Source organism: Carassius auratus, chromosome 5 (assembly GCF_003368295.1).
Source record: "Carassius auratus strain Wakin chromosome 5, ASM336829v1, whole genome shotgun sequence".
Taxonomy (NCBI): domain Eukaryota; kingdom Metazoa; phylum Chordata; class Actinopteri; order Cypriniformes; family Cyprinidae; genus Carassius; species Carassius auratus.
The window spans coordinates 19,709,195-19,728,429 of record NC_039247.1 but is presented as its reverse complement, the minus strand read 5'-3'; the positions used below and the strand labels follow the sequence as shown (position 1 = coordinate 19,728,429).

The window sequence follows — 19,235 nt, the reverse complement described above, 5'->3', positions numbered from 1 at the left end:
ATTCTTGTCGCTTCATAACATTAGAGTTGAACCACTGATGGCAGATGGACTATTCTAGACTTTGACGGTGTAATTTACATGGCAGTTAATGTGACAGTCACAAGCCTCCCGGTTTTCATCCAAAATATCTTAAATTGTGTTTCAAAGGCGAACGAAGCTTTTACGGGTTTGGAACGACATGGTGGTAAAGGTACACGGTGCGATTTTTGCTGTTGTACGAGTTCACATGCAATTTTTTTTTTATTGTGTGGAAATCGTGTATGCTCATATGGTCGCAGCTCGTATCATGTGCTAGAAATTATGAACCAAGCAGAGTGCCTTACGAGCACTTCCCGACCTCCCGATCATTTTTAAACATGTCTGAAAAGTTTGTGAGCTATCGGTTTGAATTTGTGACGTGTGTGGTTGAACGAGCCGATTTGTTGATCTATCGGAAGTTGACCAATCACGAACTAGGGAAACCACAGAAGAAAGATGAACATGGCAGCAGTGCCACAGAGAATGTGGACCATTGACCAAGAGGATAAACACACTGAACTCTGGCAGGAACAAGGTTTTCTATACTGTACAAACGGTATATTCTATCGCCATACACTACCTCTTTCCATCATGGAAAAATGCATGTTTAAAATTTCAGTTTAGTATTTTGGTATCCATTTGGTTTACGAGGGCACAGGAAGTGTGAGCAAAAGAAGAATCTTAAATATTTATTATAACGTATATGCATTTATATTCATTCTAACGTTAATCCATAAAGTTTCTTTGTTTACTTTTTTTTTCATCAAAATTCTAAAACTTTATTTCCAGATTTAAATTAAATTTTGAATCCAAGATTGCCAGCATAATCTCAGATTTCTGAATCCCACTCTAGGTCACAAAACTTGCAGAGTGGTTTGGTTTGTCCCACCATTCAGAGAGTAAATATAGAGCTTTACCCCAACAGTCTCCAGTGCCCCCACAACCTCAACATATTTCTGGAAAGCTCTTTTTCCTGAACAGGACTCCCAGAAGAGTCTCTAATGCCGTAAATAATAGTGTTGGAGATTCCACTCTAAGCTGTGATTGGCTCCCCTGTTTGTCCACAGGGACACCGTTTCCATTCCCACTCACTTTCTATCAAATCACTTTTATAAGCTTACAAAAAAGGAGAACTATGTCTACAATCTCCTCAGTCTTCACATCTGGTCACCACGAGAGTAGTTCATTTCACCCAAAGAGTAAAACGCGATTGGTTGCCGAGCTCTGATTCAGTGCCAAAATGGACTCTGGGGACACATAAAAACACATAAGAACAGACCTGAAACTCACTAGTACAGACACGCCAAACTGTGCGCACCAAGTCACAGGGCCGAGACTCATCCATCATGGTGTTTTATTGTCCCTCAAACTGCATCCATCCCTGTATGCATTAATTGATGCTCCAGAACTCTGACTCCGGTTCAGCAGTTAAGATGTTTTCAGGACGTCACGTCATAATACATGAATGGAACAGAATTAAAATAGCTGAAAGCTTCACACATAGCTAAAGAAAATTATAGTGCCCTAGAGTTCACGTCTGGTACTTCCAAAATTTTTAAACAGCTATGAACTACTAACCTTGAGCTTCAAAAGAAGAAGAGAAAACTGTTGTACATGGGTCAATGAGAAATAAGAGTCCACGATAAAGACAGGTTTATTATTCATGTTGGATTCATATGATTTTGACTTTGAAAGCATTTATAAGTTCATGAAGTTTTAACCTAATGACTCTAAAAAATGTCACATGTAACCATTAAAGGGGGGGTGAAATGCTATTTCATGCATACTGAGTTTTTTACACTGTTAAAGACTTGGATTCCCATGCTAAACATGGACAAAGTTTCAAAAATTAAGTTGTACGTTTGAAGGAGTATTTCTGTTCCAAAAATACTCCTTCCGGTTTGTCACAAGTTTCGGAAAGTTTTTTTCGAGTATGGCTCTGTGTGACGTTAGATGGAGCGGAATTTCCTTATATGGATCCTAAGGCACTTCTGCCGGAAGAGCGCGCGCTCCCGTATAGCAGAGCAGAGAGAGGCTGTGCACAGACAATCACTCATCACAGCGAGAGCGTCGCGAAATGTCACAAAAGGAGTGTGTTTTTGGTTGCCAGGGCAAGACAACCCTGCACAGATTACCAAAAGAGAAACAGCATTAAGGGACCAGTGGATGGAGTTTATTTTTACAGAGCATCAACGGAGTTGTGCAAGTGTTCTTGTTTGTTCCCTGCATTTCGAAGATGCTTGTTTTACAAACAAGGCCCAGGTTGACGCTGGATTTGCACATCGTTTATTTCTTAAGGATAATGCAGTCCCAACGAAAAAGGGTCACGATCGTGTGTTGGAACCGCAGGCGGTGAGTAAAACTGCTTAAAATATCTCTGTGTTGTTAACTTAGCTATCGGCGCTTAATCACATCAAGTAAACAACATGCGATGTTGTCATCAAACTGCACTTTCCACATGTACAGCTTAAAAAAAAAAAAAAAAAAAAAGACGACAAAGTGGAACCGCTAAACAAATATATACAGTTCCAGTACATACCACATAGAGACTGTTTTAAAGACAGCTCATTATTTCCATTCACTTCACCCCCTCCCTTCTGGGCTCCTTCCAAAGCCACGCTATAGCTATCATCTTGAGCTAGGCCTATAGATTATTTATCGTCTCTACTACGGCTCGCTAAATAATGTTATGTAAGCTATATTATGCAGCTACGTGTGCTAATGACACATGCTTCATGAAAAAATAAACAAAAAAATATGTATGATCAAAATACAAAAATAAAGATTTACCTGTCCAGCAGAAAAAAAGCCATCAAGGAGTCACTTTTCAGCCCCTTGAGTTCCCTCAGTTCTCGCATTGCTGGAAAGCCACGCCGATATTAACTCACGTTTTATTTCTTTGTTTATCCAAAGACTTTTTGTTCATTGCCTTTTCTTGTACTGTTACTGTCTTCCTTTTATTGCCTGGTTTGCCTTCACTAACTGCATAGGCCGGTACTGTGAATTTTGCTTGCTGTTTCTCTACAATTGTTTTGGTATTCCTAGGATCCGTGCCTCTTGAATTCCTCAAATCAAACGTACGCGCGCAAGTGGGCAGGTCATGTGTGGCAAAAGTGTGGTTGCCATGGTTGCGAGAGAGTGACAGTCGCCTAAGCCAATCCTATGTTTCGTCCCGAATGGAAATAATGAGCTGTGTTTAATACAGATTAAACGGTCTTGAGTCACTCGATTTTTATACTCTTTTTATCAGAGTACTTACATTTTAATTATGTATTGATATATATAGAAAGTTTAAACGAATTTGGAAGAAAGTTGTTTATAATTTATTACCTACCCTGCCTTTAACTCAAAGTATAATTCTAATTAGTATAATTCAAATGATTTTCCCCTTCAGGTCATCGTTCATGTTTTTTGCTGTGAAATCTAATGAATTTCATAAAGTAAACATAACAATAACTTTTATATTGTTATAAATATTTCAAGATGAACACTTGCTGTTCTGAAGCAACTTATCCATTCATAATTTTAGAAAAAAATTTAATTAAAGGGATAGTTCACCCAAAAATGTGATGTTTATCTGCTTACCCCCAGTGCATCCAAGATGTAGGTGACTTTGTTTCTTCAGTAGAAATAAAACGTGGATTTTTAACTCAAACTGTTGCAGTCTGTCATTCATATAATAGAAGTGAATGGGAATGGTCATATAATAGAGAGTCAAAAAAACATACACAAACAAAACCAAATTAGACTCTGCGGCTCGAGACGAGACATCAATTTGTAAAGACAAGTAACAATTTGTATGTGCAAGAAACTGAACAGTATTTATATATATATATTTTTTTTTTTACCTCTGATTCACCGCAATGTCCATAGACACTCTACATATAAACTCAATAAGGAGTGTCAATGGCCTACTTGAGAGATAGGTGGCGGTAATGCACTTATAAGTCTGTGTTCCGCCATAAAGCAAGAAGAAGACGCATCACACGCCGCTGTTGAGAACGCGCTCAGGGCAGTTTGGACATTGCGGGGATTCAAAGGTAAAAAACTATTTAAATACTCATCAGTTTCTTGCACAGACTGATTGTTTTGTGTCTTTACACCTCCCATTCACTTCTATTATATGACTGACAGACTGCAATGGTTTGTGTTAAAAATCTTTTTCTGCATTCTACTGAAGAAACAAAGTCACCTACATATTAGATGCCTTGGGGGTAAGCAGATAAACATAAAATTTTCACCCATTTTTGGGTAAATTATCCCTTTAAGTGACAAATATGATACTACATGCTTTTGAGGAACATTTATTTGCGTGATCTTTGAATTTTTTTTTTTTTTTAGGGATGCACCGATCATGATTTTCATGGCTGATTCCGATACCGATTTTTTTATAAGCAAACTGGCCGATTCCAATATCGATTTCCGTTTTTTTTTTTCTTTCAGCAACAAACAAGAAAGAAGGAAAGTATGCATAAACAAGATGTTTATTTGGAATTTAATAGGCCAAACTGGCTTTTGGCTATTGAAAACAATAACCGTAACCATTGGAAATTAACGTCAGTAACTGCATAGTAAGTAGCCTACATTTAATACAAACATAGATGTTACAGACATCAGCATTTAGCTTTTGTTTTTGAATTGGATTGAAACTACATAGAACTGGCCTTAAATTAAAAGATTAACTGTAACCATGTGAAATTAAAGGCAACAACTGCATATTTCTATAATCCAAACAACACAACCAACACACATTCAATAAGATGTTTCTTAATCAGCATTCAGTATTTGTTTTAGTTTTTAAATTTGGTTTTAAATAAAAAAAAAAAAGTTTTTACCAGTGAGAATAAATAAAAGTATGCTACGTAAATAAATTATTCCAAAATGTTAAAATCAAACAATGTTGGTGCAAATAAAACAAAGATGCAAAGTGTTTCATTTTTAAAAAAAATACGGTAATGATTCACATCTATATTTTTTTACTTGAGCCAATGAAAAATAAATAACTATTGGCTCAAGTTAAAAAATATAGATGTGAATCATTACCCTAAATTGGATGAATAAAACAATTTTTCAGTGTGCTACAGCAGGTGATTTTTAAATCAAATTAAGTCGATGTAGTTTTAATGTAAAATAAAAATAATGATCTTATACAGAACTGATGGTTACTTCTGGCTTCTCAAATATGTATGCAAGTTCTAATTTACAAATAAAAAAACTTTTTTTCTTTTTTTTTTTAGTCCGTTTCGTTTCTCATCCAACATGCTAGAAGTTGAACATCCCTTCGCTGTCTCGGCTTGTGCAAGGACAGGTACAGTACGCTCACGCAGCTTCAGTGAGCAGGAAAGGTGCTCTTATTTGTTTGCTTCCTGATATCTGTGCCTCAGACATGTAGCTCTGCACTTCCAGTGCTGAACGGCTGCCCGTGTCCTGCGCACAGATTCGAAATACTTCCACACAAATGACATGACAGCGAATAATTACAATTTAGTGTGTGCAAGCCAAGCGGGCGCATTTCCGGAAAAATCGGCTGAAAAAAAGCCAAAAAGCTGTTTCGATTTATGGCCGGTCAACCGGTGCATCCCTGTTTTTTTATTTATTATTATTTTTTTTTTTAATCATTCATCACAATACAAATAAAACTACAGACAACTAAAATTAATATATCAATAGTGACATTAGTGATTAAAAAAGCCACACCAAAGATTGTTTGTGCTGAGGAAGCTTGACTATTTCAATTTACAGAGAGTTATTCGCAGGGCTTTTTATAATTCATTTGTTGACCTTGAAACTATCCTGTCCTTTTTCTTTATTATGAACAGCGAGTGATGAGGATGGCACATAAAATACCAGGAGACAGCACACACCCTTTGAATTATTACTTTGAGTGGATGCCCCTTGGGTGACGTTTAAGGACAATCAGATGTTACACAACCAATACATTTATATAATAAAAATAGTAGATTTTTTTTCATTCTATATCTTTTGTAAGTATTTGTGTATTTTGAGTATTTGCATGTGTGTTTAAGTGTTGATTGTATATGTGAAGCAACACAACAGTCTGAACTAATTGTGCCAAGGTGATTAATAAAGTTAAACTAAAAAAAAAAATTATTAATTTAATTAATAACCATGTTATAAAGACTGATTGATATTAGGCTCTATTAGAATTTCATATGAATGAATTTATGGCCATATAAATATCAGTTTACTCAGTTTGGGCTTCAAAATAAAACTGAGGTGATGTTTCCTCCTCGAATATGAGCTCCATTTTCTATCAGATGTAGCTTTAGAATTTGTCTAAAGGTTCAAGTAAACTGTTGCTTTAATAAAAATAAAAAAATGACTTTATTAATTAATTTATTTTTTGCTATTATTTCATATGTGAGGCTTTACAGGGTTAAGCCATACTGGATATAATCTGCTATTTGCAAGTTGAATTAATAATTTAACTACTTAATCAGTACGCAACATGAACAGGTTTGAAATAGCAGAGTTACAGAATTACCTGTGGGGTGACGCAGGATTAAAGCAGGTCTTGGTGACATCAGTGATGTTGGGGTTACAGCAGTCCCCATGATCATAATAGAAGTTGTCCCAGTTACACTCTGGGTCACAAACCCCGTTCCCCTGCTTGTATTCGGGGCAGTGTGTGCTCTGCCTCTTACAGTATCCGGCATCGAAGCCAGTAAGCATGTGGTTACATTCTGGATCGCACACTTCATCGCCTACTTTGCTGATATCACAGTTGGCCAGTATTAGGCGGTTCCGTAAGGACGAGTTGTAGACATTGTGAACGGTGCGCTCCCAGGAAATGTTGTAGATGCGGAAAGCGTTGTTCAAGTGCTGGTGCTGAAGGTTGATCTGGTGGTCTGTAATCGTCGGCCACCGTCCATCATCGTCATAAATGTTTATCACTCGATAGCGCACCGTCTTGGGTTTGCGGAAGCTCCAGAGCTGGTAATAGTTTGTAATTACCTCCACATTGTCACATACAGTCTGTCCACAAGGTGGAGGTTTCAGGGCAGCATCACTGAGGACAGCCGCCAGGTTCCTGTCTGAGTCCTCCAACCGGGGGAAGCTGCCATCTTTCACTGTCAGCCACCGTCTTGACATGTTCTCAAAGTTCTCATGAATGACCAGCTGAGAGAGGTCACCAAACTGACCCAAACTGTGACCCATGTATCTGATGATCTCACGCTGGCTCAGAGCCCGGTGCCACAAGCTCAAGTGTTCCATCGTACCCCTGTAGTTGTGATTTAAGGCATTGCCACCGATCATTAGCACCTTGCACTTCTTGGTAAGTGGGCTGAAAATCTCCCCAGATTGGTCTCGGCTTACAGCAACCTGTGCCCCGTTTATGTACAGCTTCATAAAGAGACCGTTGTAGGTGACGGCCAAGTGTGACCATTGATTGGGAGTGTAGGGTGCATTGGAGGTGATCGTGGTGAGCTTGTGGGCTCGGTCCGTTTTGAGGGAGAAGAAGAAGCGAGGGTCGCGGTTTGCTTGGTCGCTGAATGCTTTGATGCCAAATAACCACCCTCTATCGCTGGATGCGTAGAAGCATTTATCAAAGAGACCTGCAGGAAGATGACGGGTATTAGATACAAGAACAAGCAGAAAATCACAGTACAATTGCACATTTTTATGCTTTTTTTTCATAAATTCTATTATCAGCAAAACTTTTGAATGTATAAAAATTCACACAAATTTTACAATTTGTCGTTGTTAGTTTAATGACAGAAGTATTCAAGCTGCATGAACTTCACAAGTTCTTGTAAAACCTGATGGTCTTGAGCTTCAATAGAAGCATATTTTTGTCATATATTTTCAAAAAGCTTTAAAAGTTTACTGCAATGTTTACCATTACCATTTTCAATTGCAGATTTTCACTGTGTTCTTCTGAGGTTTTCTGCTCCATAAATGTTAGACACAATTAGCTGACACTGATTTACCCAAAAGTATAATTAAAGGTGCACATAGAAGTTCAACAAACTGACTGACGCAACACCACAGACGCAAGTTTCTGCAACCTGTTGCAGAGAGTGACGAAAAACTGTATGTGTTTATCCAGAAAACTGGGGAACACAACGTCCAAGGCCTACAGGCCTACGAGAAAGCATCTGCTAGCAATCAGGCCCAGACAGTGTGGTCTTGTATCAACAGAGCAAAGGTTACTTGAATTTTCAGTCTATTTTCTTGAAATATGCCTCGGCAGTAGGGATGTTTGAAATCAAAAATGGTCCTTTTTCAGCACAGTCTGTATTATGATAGGGGCTCTGAAACCCTTTCTTCCTGTTTCATTTGGAAACCATGCGCTGAGCTCCAGAAGGAAAAGTACTCTTACATTTAATGGGTGCACGTCCTTCATAATCTTCCTGATTTCATATGAATCATTGTATTTCAATACTGCAGAAATCTGATACAGGGCATATTCAAAAAATTGTATTCTTACATTTCATAAAAAAAAATAAAAAAAATCAAACAAGCACTACAAATCCACACAGCAGTGCTACTTAATACAGTAAATTGCTGAGCAATGAAACCTAAAGTCAAAGACAGAAAGTGAGGATCTGTGGATCTGTCTTCTGCATGAGGAACTCTCCGGTCTTCCAGAGTGGAGAGAATTGTGTTTGTCAGAGGTAATTAGTGAAATTCAGTTAGGGCAAATAAGCAGTAAAGAGTTACCAGGTTAGTAGAGGAAAATGTTACTATGCTACATTACTGCTTAAACCGTGTAACATAACTCCAAATTTACACATGCCTCTGCAGCAGGGAAACACATTTGGACTGAACTGCTTAAATCCATTAAGTGAAGCTGAATGCATGACGATCTTCTGACCACTAGGATTGACCACTTTAAAGAGATCATTCATTCGGGAGCGCCTTACTAAAGAACAGTCAGGAGCATGTAGTTCCCTCTCACTTCTGGACTGCCAGCAGAACCACTGCCAGCATCTATAAAAATAAATTGTGCCATAAAACTGAGGAAATTACAATCTGTGAAATCCTGGAATGAGACCACTAAGTGGGAAATAACAAACAGGTACATTTCATGCCAGCACCGAACTTTAGACATGCAAGGGGCTCAGTGTAGGGAAAAGGGATGGGGGTTCAATGAATGGATGGACGCACTAGAAAATGTACATTTTACACTGATCACAAATAAGATTTCATTAAAACCATCAATGCATAATAATACTGTCCATCGCTTTAACTAGGACAATGCATTAAAAACTAATGTATGATAAATAGTGTGGAGAAAAAAATCTCACACGCAAATACAAATGCTGCATGCTGCTTGCTTTGCAAATTAACTTACTTTATGAAATCAATCCAGTCATTAAACTAAGTACATGCTGAAGTTAAAATGCAGTTTTGGAAATTAATGCCGCTGGCTCCTTGTGCAGAATATAGCATACATTGTAATCCTTTCCAATATTTCATGAAAGCATCCATTTTGAGTTCATTCAATCTCAGTATCCAGCACCATGGACAGAGCACTGCAAAGTGAGCATTACGAAATGAAAGACAAGCACAGCAGCCGTTTGGAAAACATTATATCCACCTGTAGTGTCTATATACTTTTATTAAAACATCTGTAAGGCTACAATGAGTTTGTTCTTCGAATAGCTACATTTAAACTAAGTTGTTAGACTCATTTTATGTTAGATATGGTGTCAAAATATTTTAAAGATCAGCTTTTTGTTTAAAAAAAATAATAATATATATATAATATTTTCACTCATGCAGTATGATTAAGACAAAATGTTCTTTATCAGTACAATATGTAAGACTTTTAAATACAGTTCCATTTGTTATCATTAGTTATACCTTATTTAATTGCAAGAACTAACAATGAAAAATAGTTGTAAGACATTTATTAATCATAGCTAATGTTAATTCTAATACTGACTAATACATTACAAAAGTTGTATCTGTTTATACAATTTTATGGGCCTCAGCTAACAAAGATTAATAAATACTGAAACAAATGAATTGGTCATTTTTAGCATCAACTAACATTAATGAAACCACCGTACAAATGTATGCACTATATATTTATATATATATATATATATATATATATATATATATATATATATATATATATATATATATATTATATTTTATTACATCTATTAATATACGTTTATTAATGTATTAACTAAATAAAATCTTCATAAACCTCTCATGAAGAATGAATTACCATTGTAAAAACATGAAATATGTTAACAACTACACTAACCAAACATAAATCATCCCGTTTAGTAACATGATAACTGAATATTTCAATTGTTATAGCCATCATTTACAAACCTCTAAGTGGTGTTATCGACAGTTTCATGAGGTGCATATTAAGTTATTATTGTAATGTGCCATAAAATATCCCATTTCACTGTATACTACACAGAGAACTCAATGACAACAATGAAAAAATAAGCAAAATCTATGCATTTAAATTTAAAAACAGACTGCATGCAATTCCAGATGAAAAGTTGCCACCTAACTTCAGCAGACATGCTGCAAAACTTCTAATAAAAATGTCATGTGTCTGAGAACAGGCTCAGCACCTCTCTGTACGCGCTTGCGTCTGAGGATCTGATTGACTGAAAGCAGGAGCTCATTCCATTATATTTTGTGGCAAGGGCTGTAATATCTTTACAAGAAGAAGCAATAACAAAACCACTTGAAGAAAGGATGGACAAGGCACTAATTTTATAGCTTCCCCCATCTGGACTGACATTTAAAGCATTTCCTTCTCATAATCCTATACTTGAAGAATCCTGATTCCAAAACAGCGTATATTTTCGGGTTCAGACCTGACAGCAGATATATGAGGGTAACAACTTCCATGGACCGCAAACATTTAATGCATTGTTTAAAACAAAATCTACTGAACAGCACTATTAGATGCGCAGTTGGAGAAGCTATATAAACTCTGCCAGCGCCCCCTCGTTGCTTCATAACGTTACTGTGACTATAAGGAGATGAGAACAGAGTGGACTAATTTTAGATGACTCACTGACAAGATGTATTCAATCAATCCATTATCATGCAGCTCTCTGGAGATATAAAGCTTGTTTAAAAACAGTGTACCCAGCTATATATAATTACATTAATTTTCAATGTCCTGAGTCTACGATTTGCTATTTAAATCATGCATCCTTAAATCTACCACTAAATTGCATGTGCATATGTGCATGTCTCACTAAATATGTTCAGTATTTTATTATTTATATAATAAATAAATAAAAACTCAGATATAAAGTTAACGTTTTACATTTAATCTATGTAAGACGTTTTGTCTAATATTTGTGAAGATAAAAAAATAAGCATGTGGTTCTTTTGTAGATTTCTAATGACATCCATGTTAGAAAAACTGCGTGCTTTCGGGGTTCACGGGGTGCACGCAGGATTCATAAACCGACTACACGGCTATTACGCTCTCTGTTGGCTGGAAAAGGGATGGGGGGGAAAGAAATCACATAGATTTGTTTGAAGGAAAAAAAAATACAACCGAGCAACTAATAACACGCCCACCATGCTACTCCATCCCCATCAGAATAATGCGTAAATGTGCTAAGTAGAGATTTTTCAAGGGGAAAAAAAAAACGTACTGATTTTGTTATCCGATTTGAACTACAAGCGCTTCGTTAGTGGCTCATACTTTCAAAGCACATTTTAAAATAAAAATATAATTATAAATATAAATACATAAAGACTAAAGTAAAACAGGCGCCAGCTAGGGTGTATATGTAGTATTGAGAGTGCAGAGCTGAGCACGTAAGGAGTACAGTAGCCTATGCATCAGAGGGATGACGCATTTGTTTAAGCGATTTCTTAATCATTCAGCATCATACAGACGAATCTATATGCTGCTATCAAGAATTTTTTTTTTCTTTTTTTTTTTACACAGACACTATAAAAAGCAGTTTAAAATGAGTAAATAATATGATTAATAAGTATAATCCAGTAAACAAATCAAATTCTTTAAACGCCATGAATTAAATAGCAAACCAACAAAAACGATACTGGTAGCCTATAATAACAGTTGATTTTCTCCACATCACGAATCGTTCAAATATTAATGACTAAAGGCGATTTAAACTGGTAACGTTAAAACTATAAGATGCTACCAAAAGTTAGGTGGCGATAACCTGCCAACAGCATACAAAACCTTACAAGAGTTTTTGCTTGTAAACAACAAGAAAGGCGCATCTCTAGGTGCCGTCCTCGGAGAGATATTCGTTAACTATTCTCGGTACATGCTCGCCTTAGCTCATAAATAGTGAAAGTGATAAAAAGAAGTGCTAGAGGCAAGTGTTTAAGCAACTAATCTCACACTGGAGGTGATTTATGAAGCACGGGTATGCTGCAGTTACACTATGAAATGATTTCTGCAGTGAATATAGCCTAATGCAAGTCATAATTAAGCAAATCAAACCTCCGATAACAGCTGGAGAGCGCTGCCCACCCTCAGGTTTTATCCACATTTCCAGGGTGAAATTTCCCCTTGGCACCTCTGCATTGGGCTTCAGACGCAGTTGGTCTCCTCGACCGGTAAAGTAAACAGCCCTCCGCCGACCTGGGCTGCTTTCCCCCGCCTGTGACAGGCGCGGGGAGTGCCGATCTATCCCGGGAGGTGAGCGTTTGCCCCGAGGCAGGCGTGTGGCACAAGGTCCTAGGAAGGTACTTCTGGCTTCCCTGATGCGTACCATGTCCCTTTTAGACATTTCAATTCGCCGTGGAGTCCCACACTCAGATCCCAAGCACACGATAAAAAGCAAAAGGCAAAGGAGCCAAGTGCAAATGGGCAAAAGTTTCATTTTCAAGTGGAGAGAAGAGATTTTTTGTCAAAGGATAGGGGATTTGATGATTTCAAAATACTAAATAGCGCTCGTCTTTGGAGATCTTTCCCGGTCTTTTGCTTTTACAAAAGCCTGTCAAGACGCGTATTCAACACCAACCAAGACGGCAATGCTGTCTTATTTTTTCCTTTATAATGTTAAGCCACGACCCCCTTTCCTTGCCCCTTTCAAAGACACTTCAACACAGATTGAGGGGCGAAAGGAATATGTTAATTCATTCAAGTGCTCCACCTTCCCAATTGAATGGATCTCAATTAAACTGCAGGGATGACTTATTAATCAATCAGTGTGGAGAGGTCAAAATCTTTTCCCTTTCACCTTTCCTTCATCTGCATTTCAAATAAACTTGGCAAAAGCGCGTGCCTCAAACACATCACGTGCACTGCTCTAGACGTAGCCTACATGTATGAGTGTTTGAACGGGGTCAGAGGCGAGACCTGCGTCTATTTCTTCAGAGGGATTCGCGTGCATTAAAGTTATATCCCCGGTCTCAATCGAAGAGACCGAGTTGAAATAAAAAGACATGATTTGTCAAATGCTACATGTTTCGGGCAACTCTCGGTCATTACGTCACAAGGTTTTTTTTTTTTTTTTTTTTTTTTTTGGCCTAATAACACTCAGCGCGAATAGCCGGGTTCGTTCTGACAGGAGTCCTGTCAACCTGCTTTCTGTTTTGTTCCTCAGTGCGTATCTGAACCGGGACGGTGTTTTATGTTGTGCATCGTTGCGTTGAGAACCCTCTAGTGGCTACACAATGAACTCTCATAAAAAAAATAAAAATAAAAAATAAATCTGGTAAGGCGAGTTGAATATTTTTTTATGATTCTTTCCTTTGTCCCCACCGACCTGTTATCGTGCGCAGCGCTGGATGGCGAGGCAAGACTCACATAAAGCCAAACACAGGCGCAAGGTGCACTGGACAAGATAAATATTTCAAGAAAATGATGCTTTTTATGTGTGACTATTGAAAATATTGGTGTAATAACGACTTTAACGATGAAAAGCTAACACTAAAATAACAAAAAAAAAAAAAAAAAAAATCGTCCATTACAAAGAAAAATAAATGTAAAATGCTATGCTTGTTGATCTGTCCCCAGATTAATATTTTCTTTTCTTATTTACCATGCTTTTGGTATATGATCTACATTTTTATAAATAAATAAATACACTCATAAATGGCATCATCCTTTTAGGGTGAACTCTAAACCACAAGAACATGTTTCTTATTAATATGATTACTTAATGTTATATTTTCTCTTTCTAATAAACACCTTGTTGTGAGCTCAAAAGACGCTTAATAATGGACAATAATGCCATCTTCAACTCTTTTACTTAAAATAAGCACAGCACGTAACATTCAAAGACATTCTCTGACAGACATGGTTTAAAATCTCAAAGCACTCATTTTGTGAAATGACCCTCATATGAGTAGACTGGTGATTTTAGAGTGGATATACTATAGCACTGATGAATAATAGGAAGCATAGTACATATAGATCTGATTACATACAGTGTGTGACACATAGAACTAGTGCATCGAAGCATTTCCAGCCAGAGTCTTCTTATTGAATGTCAGCAGCAGAGGGAGCCTGGAAAATGACTGAATGCACTTCCTAGATTGTCTGCTCCTGTTCTCAGTGTTCTGGTTCTCACAGCTGCAGAGGGACTCCTTGCAAACATGTGACGTCAATACTGCTGAATATCAATGGGCACTGGTGCTAAAGGACCAGCGGGAAACCTATAGGGTGAGCCACTATAGAGCCCCTCATTTGGCAGGTTCTTACCTCAAAGTGACTTTCAGCCATTCTTATTCAGCAGGATGTCTAAATCACTGTAAGTAAGCCCTTTGCTCTGGAAGGTTTTACAGTGATACTCTGAAGTACCTTGTCTCTTATCACTTAAAATAGATGCAGGCTTGCTATTAAAACTCCATATTTTTTGGATGCATATACGCCTTAGAATCGTAAACCTATGGAATATCCAAAATATGTGAAGAAACATATTCCATTAAAATATATAGTTGTTTCTTAAGTCATATATAGACAACATATTTAAGTTTAATTATTATAAATGACTTATATAATTATTTTGCACCCTCTTGAGATATAGATAACTATAATTTGTTAATTGCACATAGGGGTGTCAACTTTGACCTTATTATATTTAATTAAATATTATAATGCATGTCTTTATTTAATGCAAGAAATATTCATGTGTAAAAAAGAAGGCATGCATGCAGGTTTGTGGTGGTTTTTAAGTATTTGAGGCAGGATTTGTGCAGTCAGTTATTATTTTATCATATATCTGCACAGGTTTTGCTATTGCACTCAGTGACTCACTGCTTTCCATTCAGCATCTTTAGTGGGGTACTCACTGCATTACAGAAATTAAACTTTACAAATCATTCAAACATAATGTTAAGCGAGCTTGGCACTAGTCCTGTATTGTGATTAATAGCAGGTTGCATAGACAGCTGATGTCATAAATGATGTACACATCCTGTTTTTTTACTCTCTGCCTGTAATCAGGAAATGCATGTCAATTTTTGACTTACCATACATTTCTCTTTATCACCAAAACTGCCTTTGCCTTCACTACAAACACATTATGAATAATCTTTGTGGAATTTTCCTGCACCTGCACACAGGGCTGGGTCGGATAGAAGCTCCAACACAGTATTGTGTAATAACAACTAAACAGTCATTCCAGTAAATGTCTTATTTGTACTCTTGGGCCATTAAGATGTATAATATTCATTGGCAGTAAAAGAACAGCTTGTCCAAAAGGCAAGTGAGCTCCCATTACAATTGTGAAATGAATCCTTTTGATGACTTATCAGCAGATTTTATTGGTGAATTGCAATTTAGGAGTACAGAGAGGAAATGCAGAAATTTGTCCAATCAAACATCTTTCCTAATATCAAAGCAAATGTAATGCAGAATTAATGTGTTGACTCATGAATATGAAAAGGTCTGTCTTTGATGTTAATTTAAAAAGTTTGCAAGTGAATCCTTCGCAAGTCAAACATGTAAACGTGTGAACAAGCACGTGCTTGAACAAGCGTTTTTGTGTTTGTAATAGGGGAAACTCCACCTGGTGTTTATTGTACCCATCTTTCAAAAAGATAACCATCATAAAAATGGAAAGTGATGCATGTTCTGACATCTATTGTATCTGATCCAATAAATGAATATGGGCATTTTTATTCATTCCAGAGATCAAGGTGTTCCTTCAATGGAAAAGAGGGAGACTGGAAAAACCCTGTACTGTGATGGAACAACGTATTAATTTAATCTCAGCTGCATGAAGTGGTTGTCATTAGGATGGTGTTGGCAAAATAACCATAACCAACATTAAGTCCACATATTTGTTGGTAAACTTGGTTCATGTCATCTGAATGGAAGCTCTTGATGGTGGACTAACAGCAGCTGATGGAATGTTGATTTGAATATCTGTATGTGGATTTGCTGTTCATGTCAATAATGATAATAATAAAAAATAATAATAACAAATAAATAAAAATATCAGGATTCTTTGATCACAAAGTTCAAGTTTTCTTTTCTTTTCTTTTTTTTTTTTGGTCACAATTTTAAGGTATGTGTCAGTACTGAAATGCTTTGATAAAGCCACAAAAAAAAAAAAAAAAAAAAAAAAACATTGACACCCATACAGAGTGTGACAAACATTCCCAGACTAAATCGCCCATTTTACTATTATTATTTATTTTCTGATTTATGTTTAAGAGAATATTTATAGTTTACAATTTAATGGAAGGAAAACATACATTTCGAGGTTCCAGCTTCTTATTATACTGTATATATACACATCAGGCATTGGCCAGAGAACATAAACTTCTAAATAAAAGCCAACTATGCAAAAAAGCCAGAATTCATGGTAGCTTTCATTGGCAAAGGCCCGCCAATGAGGCCATTTGAGTGACATGTCAAACAACCAATCACAGTTTGTTTCATTCATGGTCACGTTTCGAGGCGTGGAAATATCGCCACAATAACAGACCGGTGTTTAAAACTCTCGGAAGTATTTTAAAGATTATATGCCATGAACTTTAAATATTTCACATACTTTTGAAAATCCAGTGTTTAGTTGATCCTGCTAAGCACTCTTCGTCACCGTTGTAAATACAGTGGCTTTCTTCTTTCATGAGGGGATTTGGCGTCACCAGTGATCGAATTGTGTCAAAGCTCTTGGGGATTACGTTAGATGGCTAATTACAATTGACAATCCGATAGAGAGCTAGCATCGTAAGATAAAAAAAAAAAAACTACAATTGACAAACCAAGATTATAATAAAAGTGATTGTCCGATTCTAAGATAAACACTTATTCAGTAGCAGTAAATTAGGTGTACCAAACAATCATAAAGCAAAGAAATATTATCTTACCGTCATCGTGAGGTAAAATAATGAGGAAGGATCACTCTGCCAGCCGATCACACAGTGATGTCGCGCTCGCAATCTGTAAATTCTGTCAGAAAACAGCGTGTGGTGCACTTGAGCGTATTTTCAAATGCACATCTAATTTGAAGTAGCTTTTTATGGGAGCGGCAGCGCAATACTTCGAAAAAAAATAGATAGGGCTATGTCAAAAATTTTATCTATTTTATTTTTAAAAGAAAAACCAGGGGACCCCAACAAGGTTATTTTTTGTGCCTTATGGGGGTCCCTTGATGCTTAAGTCCCCCCTCAATTCGGACTTCATGGCATCTTTGTTTCCAGGTGGAACGTTAAAAAACACTACACACATGTCTGACGGAAATCCTGTCGAATTCAACCAATCCGATGATGACTTCGACACTCCTGAAGTGTTTTCACTTTTGTGTGTTATATGCTTCAGACGTTTAGCCAACGGTCTGTGGGACTACCAATTAACAATTTAAAGCTACATTATGTGATATTCTAATGCCTATTCAAAACAAATAATGGAATAAATTCTTATTTTAAATCATGTTCATGGATGAGCTAATATGATTTATTAAGGTAGTAGAATTAAGCATGGTGAGGCTGAAAGCCATAGAAGCGAAAAGAGGCTGCTGAACAAACGTGCATGGCTCGAAAGCAACGGAGCTGCTTTTATTATGCCACAGTCGACCGCTTCCGCTCCTTCCGGTCATGCATATATGGGCAGCACTGTTTTATCATACAAGGAAGTTCTGTTATAATGCTACTCTATGCAGTCACCACCTGTCTAATAGAATGCACAACATATTAAAGCGTCTTTGGTGTTTCCATGTTTTCTTGGAAATTGAGGGGTTATGACATCATTGGCAGGAGACACAATGACACTATGGAAACGGTCCATGTCACTAGGTAAAATTGCTTATTTCTCTGGATTTAAACATTCGTCCAAACATTTGGGATAATGTAAGTTCACAAGTCAGCAAAATATATAATACTGTTCTTGTAGATTTTGTATATTTTAATTTAAAAAAATCATACATATTGTGCCTTTAAGCTATGGAAAGTTGTCAAAGTGATAAAAAAAACTCACTTCAGTACTGTGTCATAGTTTAGACATCCATGTGGCCTTTCTAAAAACATTATCAACACTGATTCCTAGAATGAGATAATGCACGCTTTGATAAAGCAGCAACACAAACCCTTCACATTCTCCAGGGACGCTTCATGGTATAGTCATGGATGTGGATGTGTTTGAGTTATACTCTGCTTTACGTCACCACCAGGCCGGTCAATCAGCCCTAAGGGAGGAAGGCTGATAAAGGAGACCAGTAAGATCGTGACCAGTTCCTGGAAATCCCTCCTCTTACAGCCTGTTTCCTCTCCCTGCTGCCATAAAGCACTACTCCCATTTTACTCACACTTTAGGTGTGTTGATTTCTTATGCCAGTTATCGGACATGATAATAACTGCTGAAAAGACTCCAAGATACTTTAAATTACATTAAAACACTTGAAAAGTATGTTAAAATAATTTCACCAAAAACAGATTTTTAGATACAAAATTGTATGAATTATATAATAATTATATTCAAATTATTATACATTTGGATCTTTTTTTTTAGTTGTCAATATCAATATCGTTTTCGTAATGTGTGAATGTGATATCATATTACCAATAACTACACTAGCCACAATGAGCCACAGGTCTCTGATGGACATTAGGCTTTTTTAATAAAGGTTTTTTTTTTTTTTTTTTTTTTTTTGAATGGCAGCACACTGACATAGATTGTGTGAGTGTGCACATCTAGTGGCTTTTTCAGGTGTTCTTCAAAAGAAAAGCCCCCTCACGTGGACAAATTAATATTTCAGTTCTTTACATAAGACAATCCCTCCGAGGGCATTAGATGTCCCCTCTTCAGAGACCTGTGTTCT

At 36.9% G+C, this 19,235-nt stretch overlaps 1 protein-coding gene across 3 annotated transcripts in view; it reads right to left on the bottom strand.

The window, feature by feature from the left end:
* Nucleotides 1-13,228, bottom strand: part of LOC113079934 (pappalysin-1-like) — an 84,930-nt gene extending 71,702 nt beyond the window's left edge. Inside the window, exons 1-2 of one of the 3 annotated variants that reach the window (XM_026252190.1) lie at nucleotides 12,464-13,228; nucleotides 6,524-7,595 (exon numbers count right to left, since the gene is read on the bottom strand). In XM_026252190.1, coding sequence (XP_026107975.1) covers nucleotides 6,524-7,595; nucleotides 12,464-12,845 — 1,454 coding nt within the window. In that variant the 5' untranslated portion in view covers nucleotides 12,846-13,228. The remainder of the gene's footprint in view (nucleotides 1-6,523; nucleotides 7,596-12,463) is intronic. The other 2 variants (XM_026252176.1, XM_026252183.1) reach the window with 2 other exon arrangements.
* Nucleotides 13,229-19,235: the final 6,007 nt, after the last annotated feature.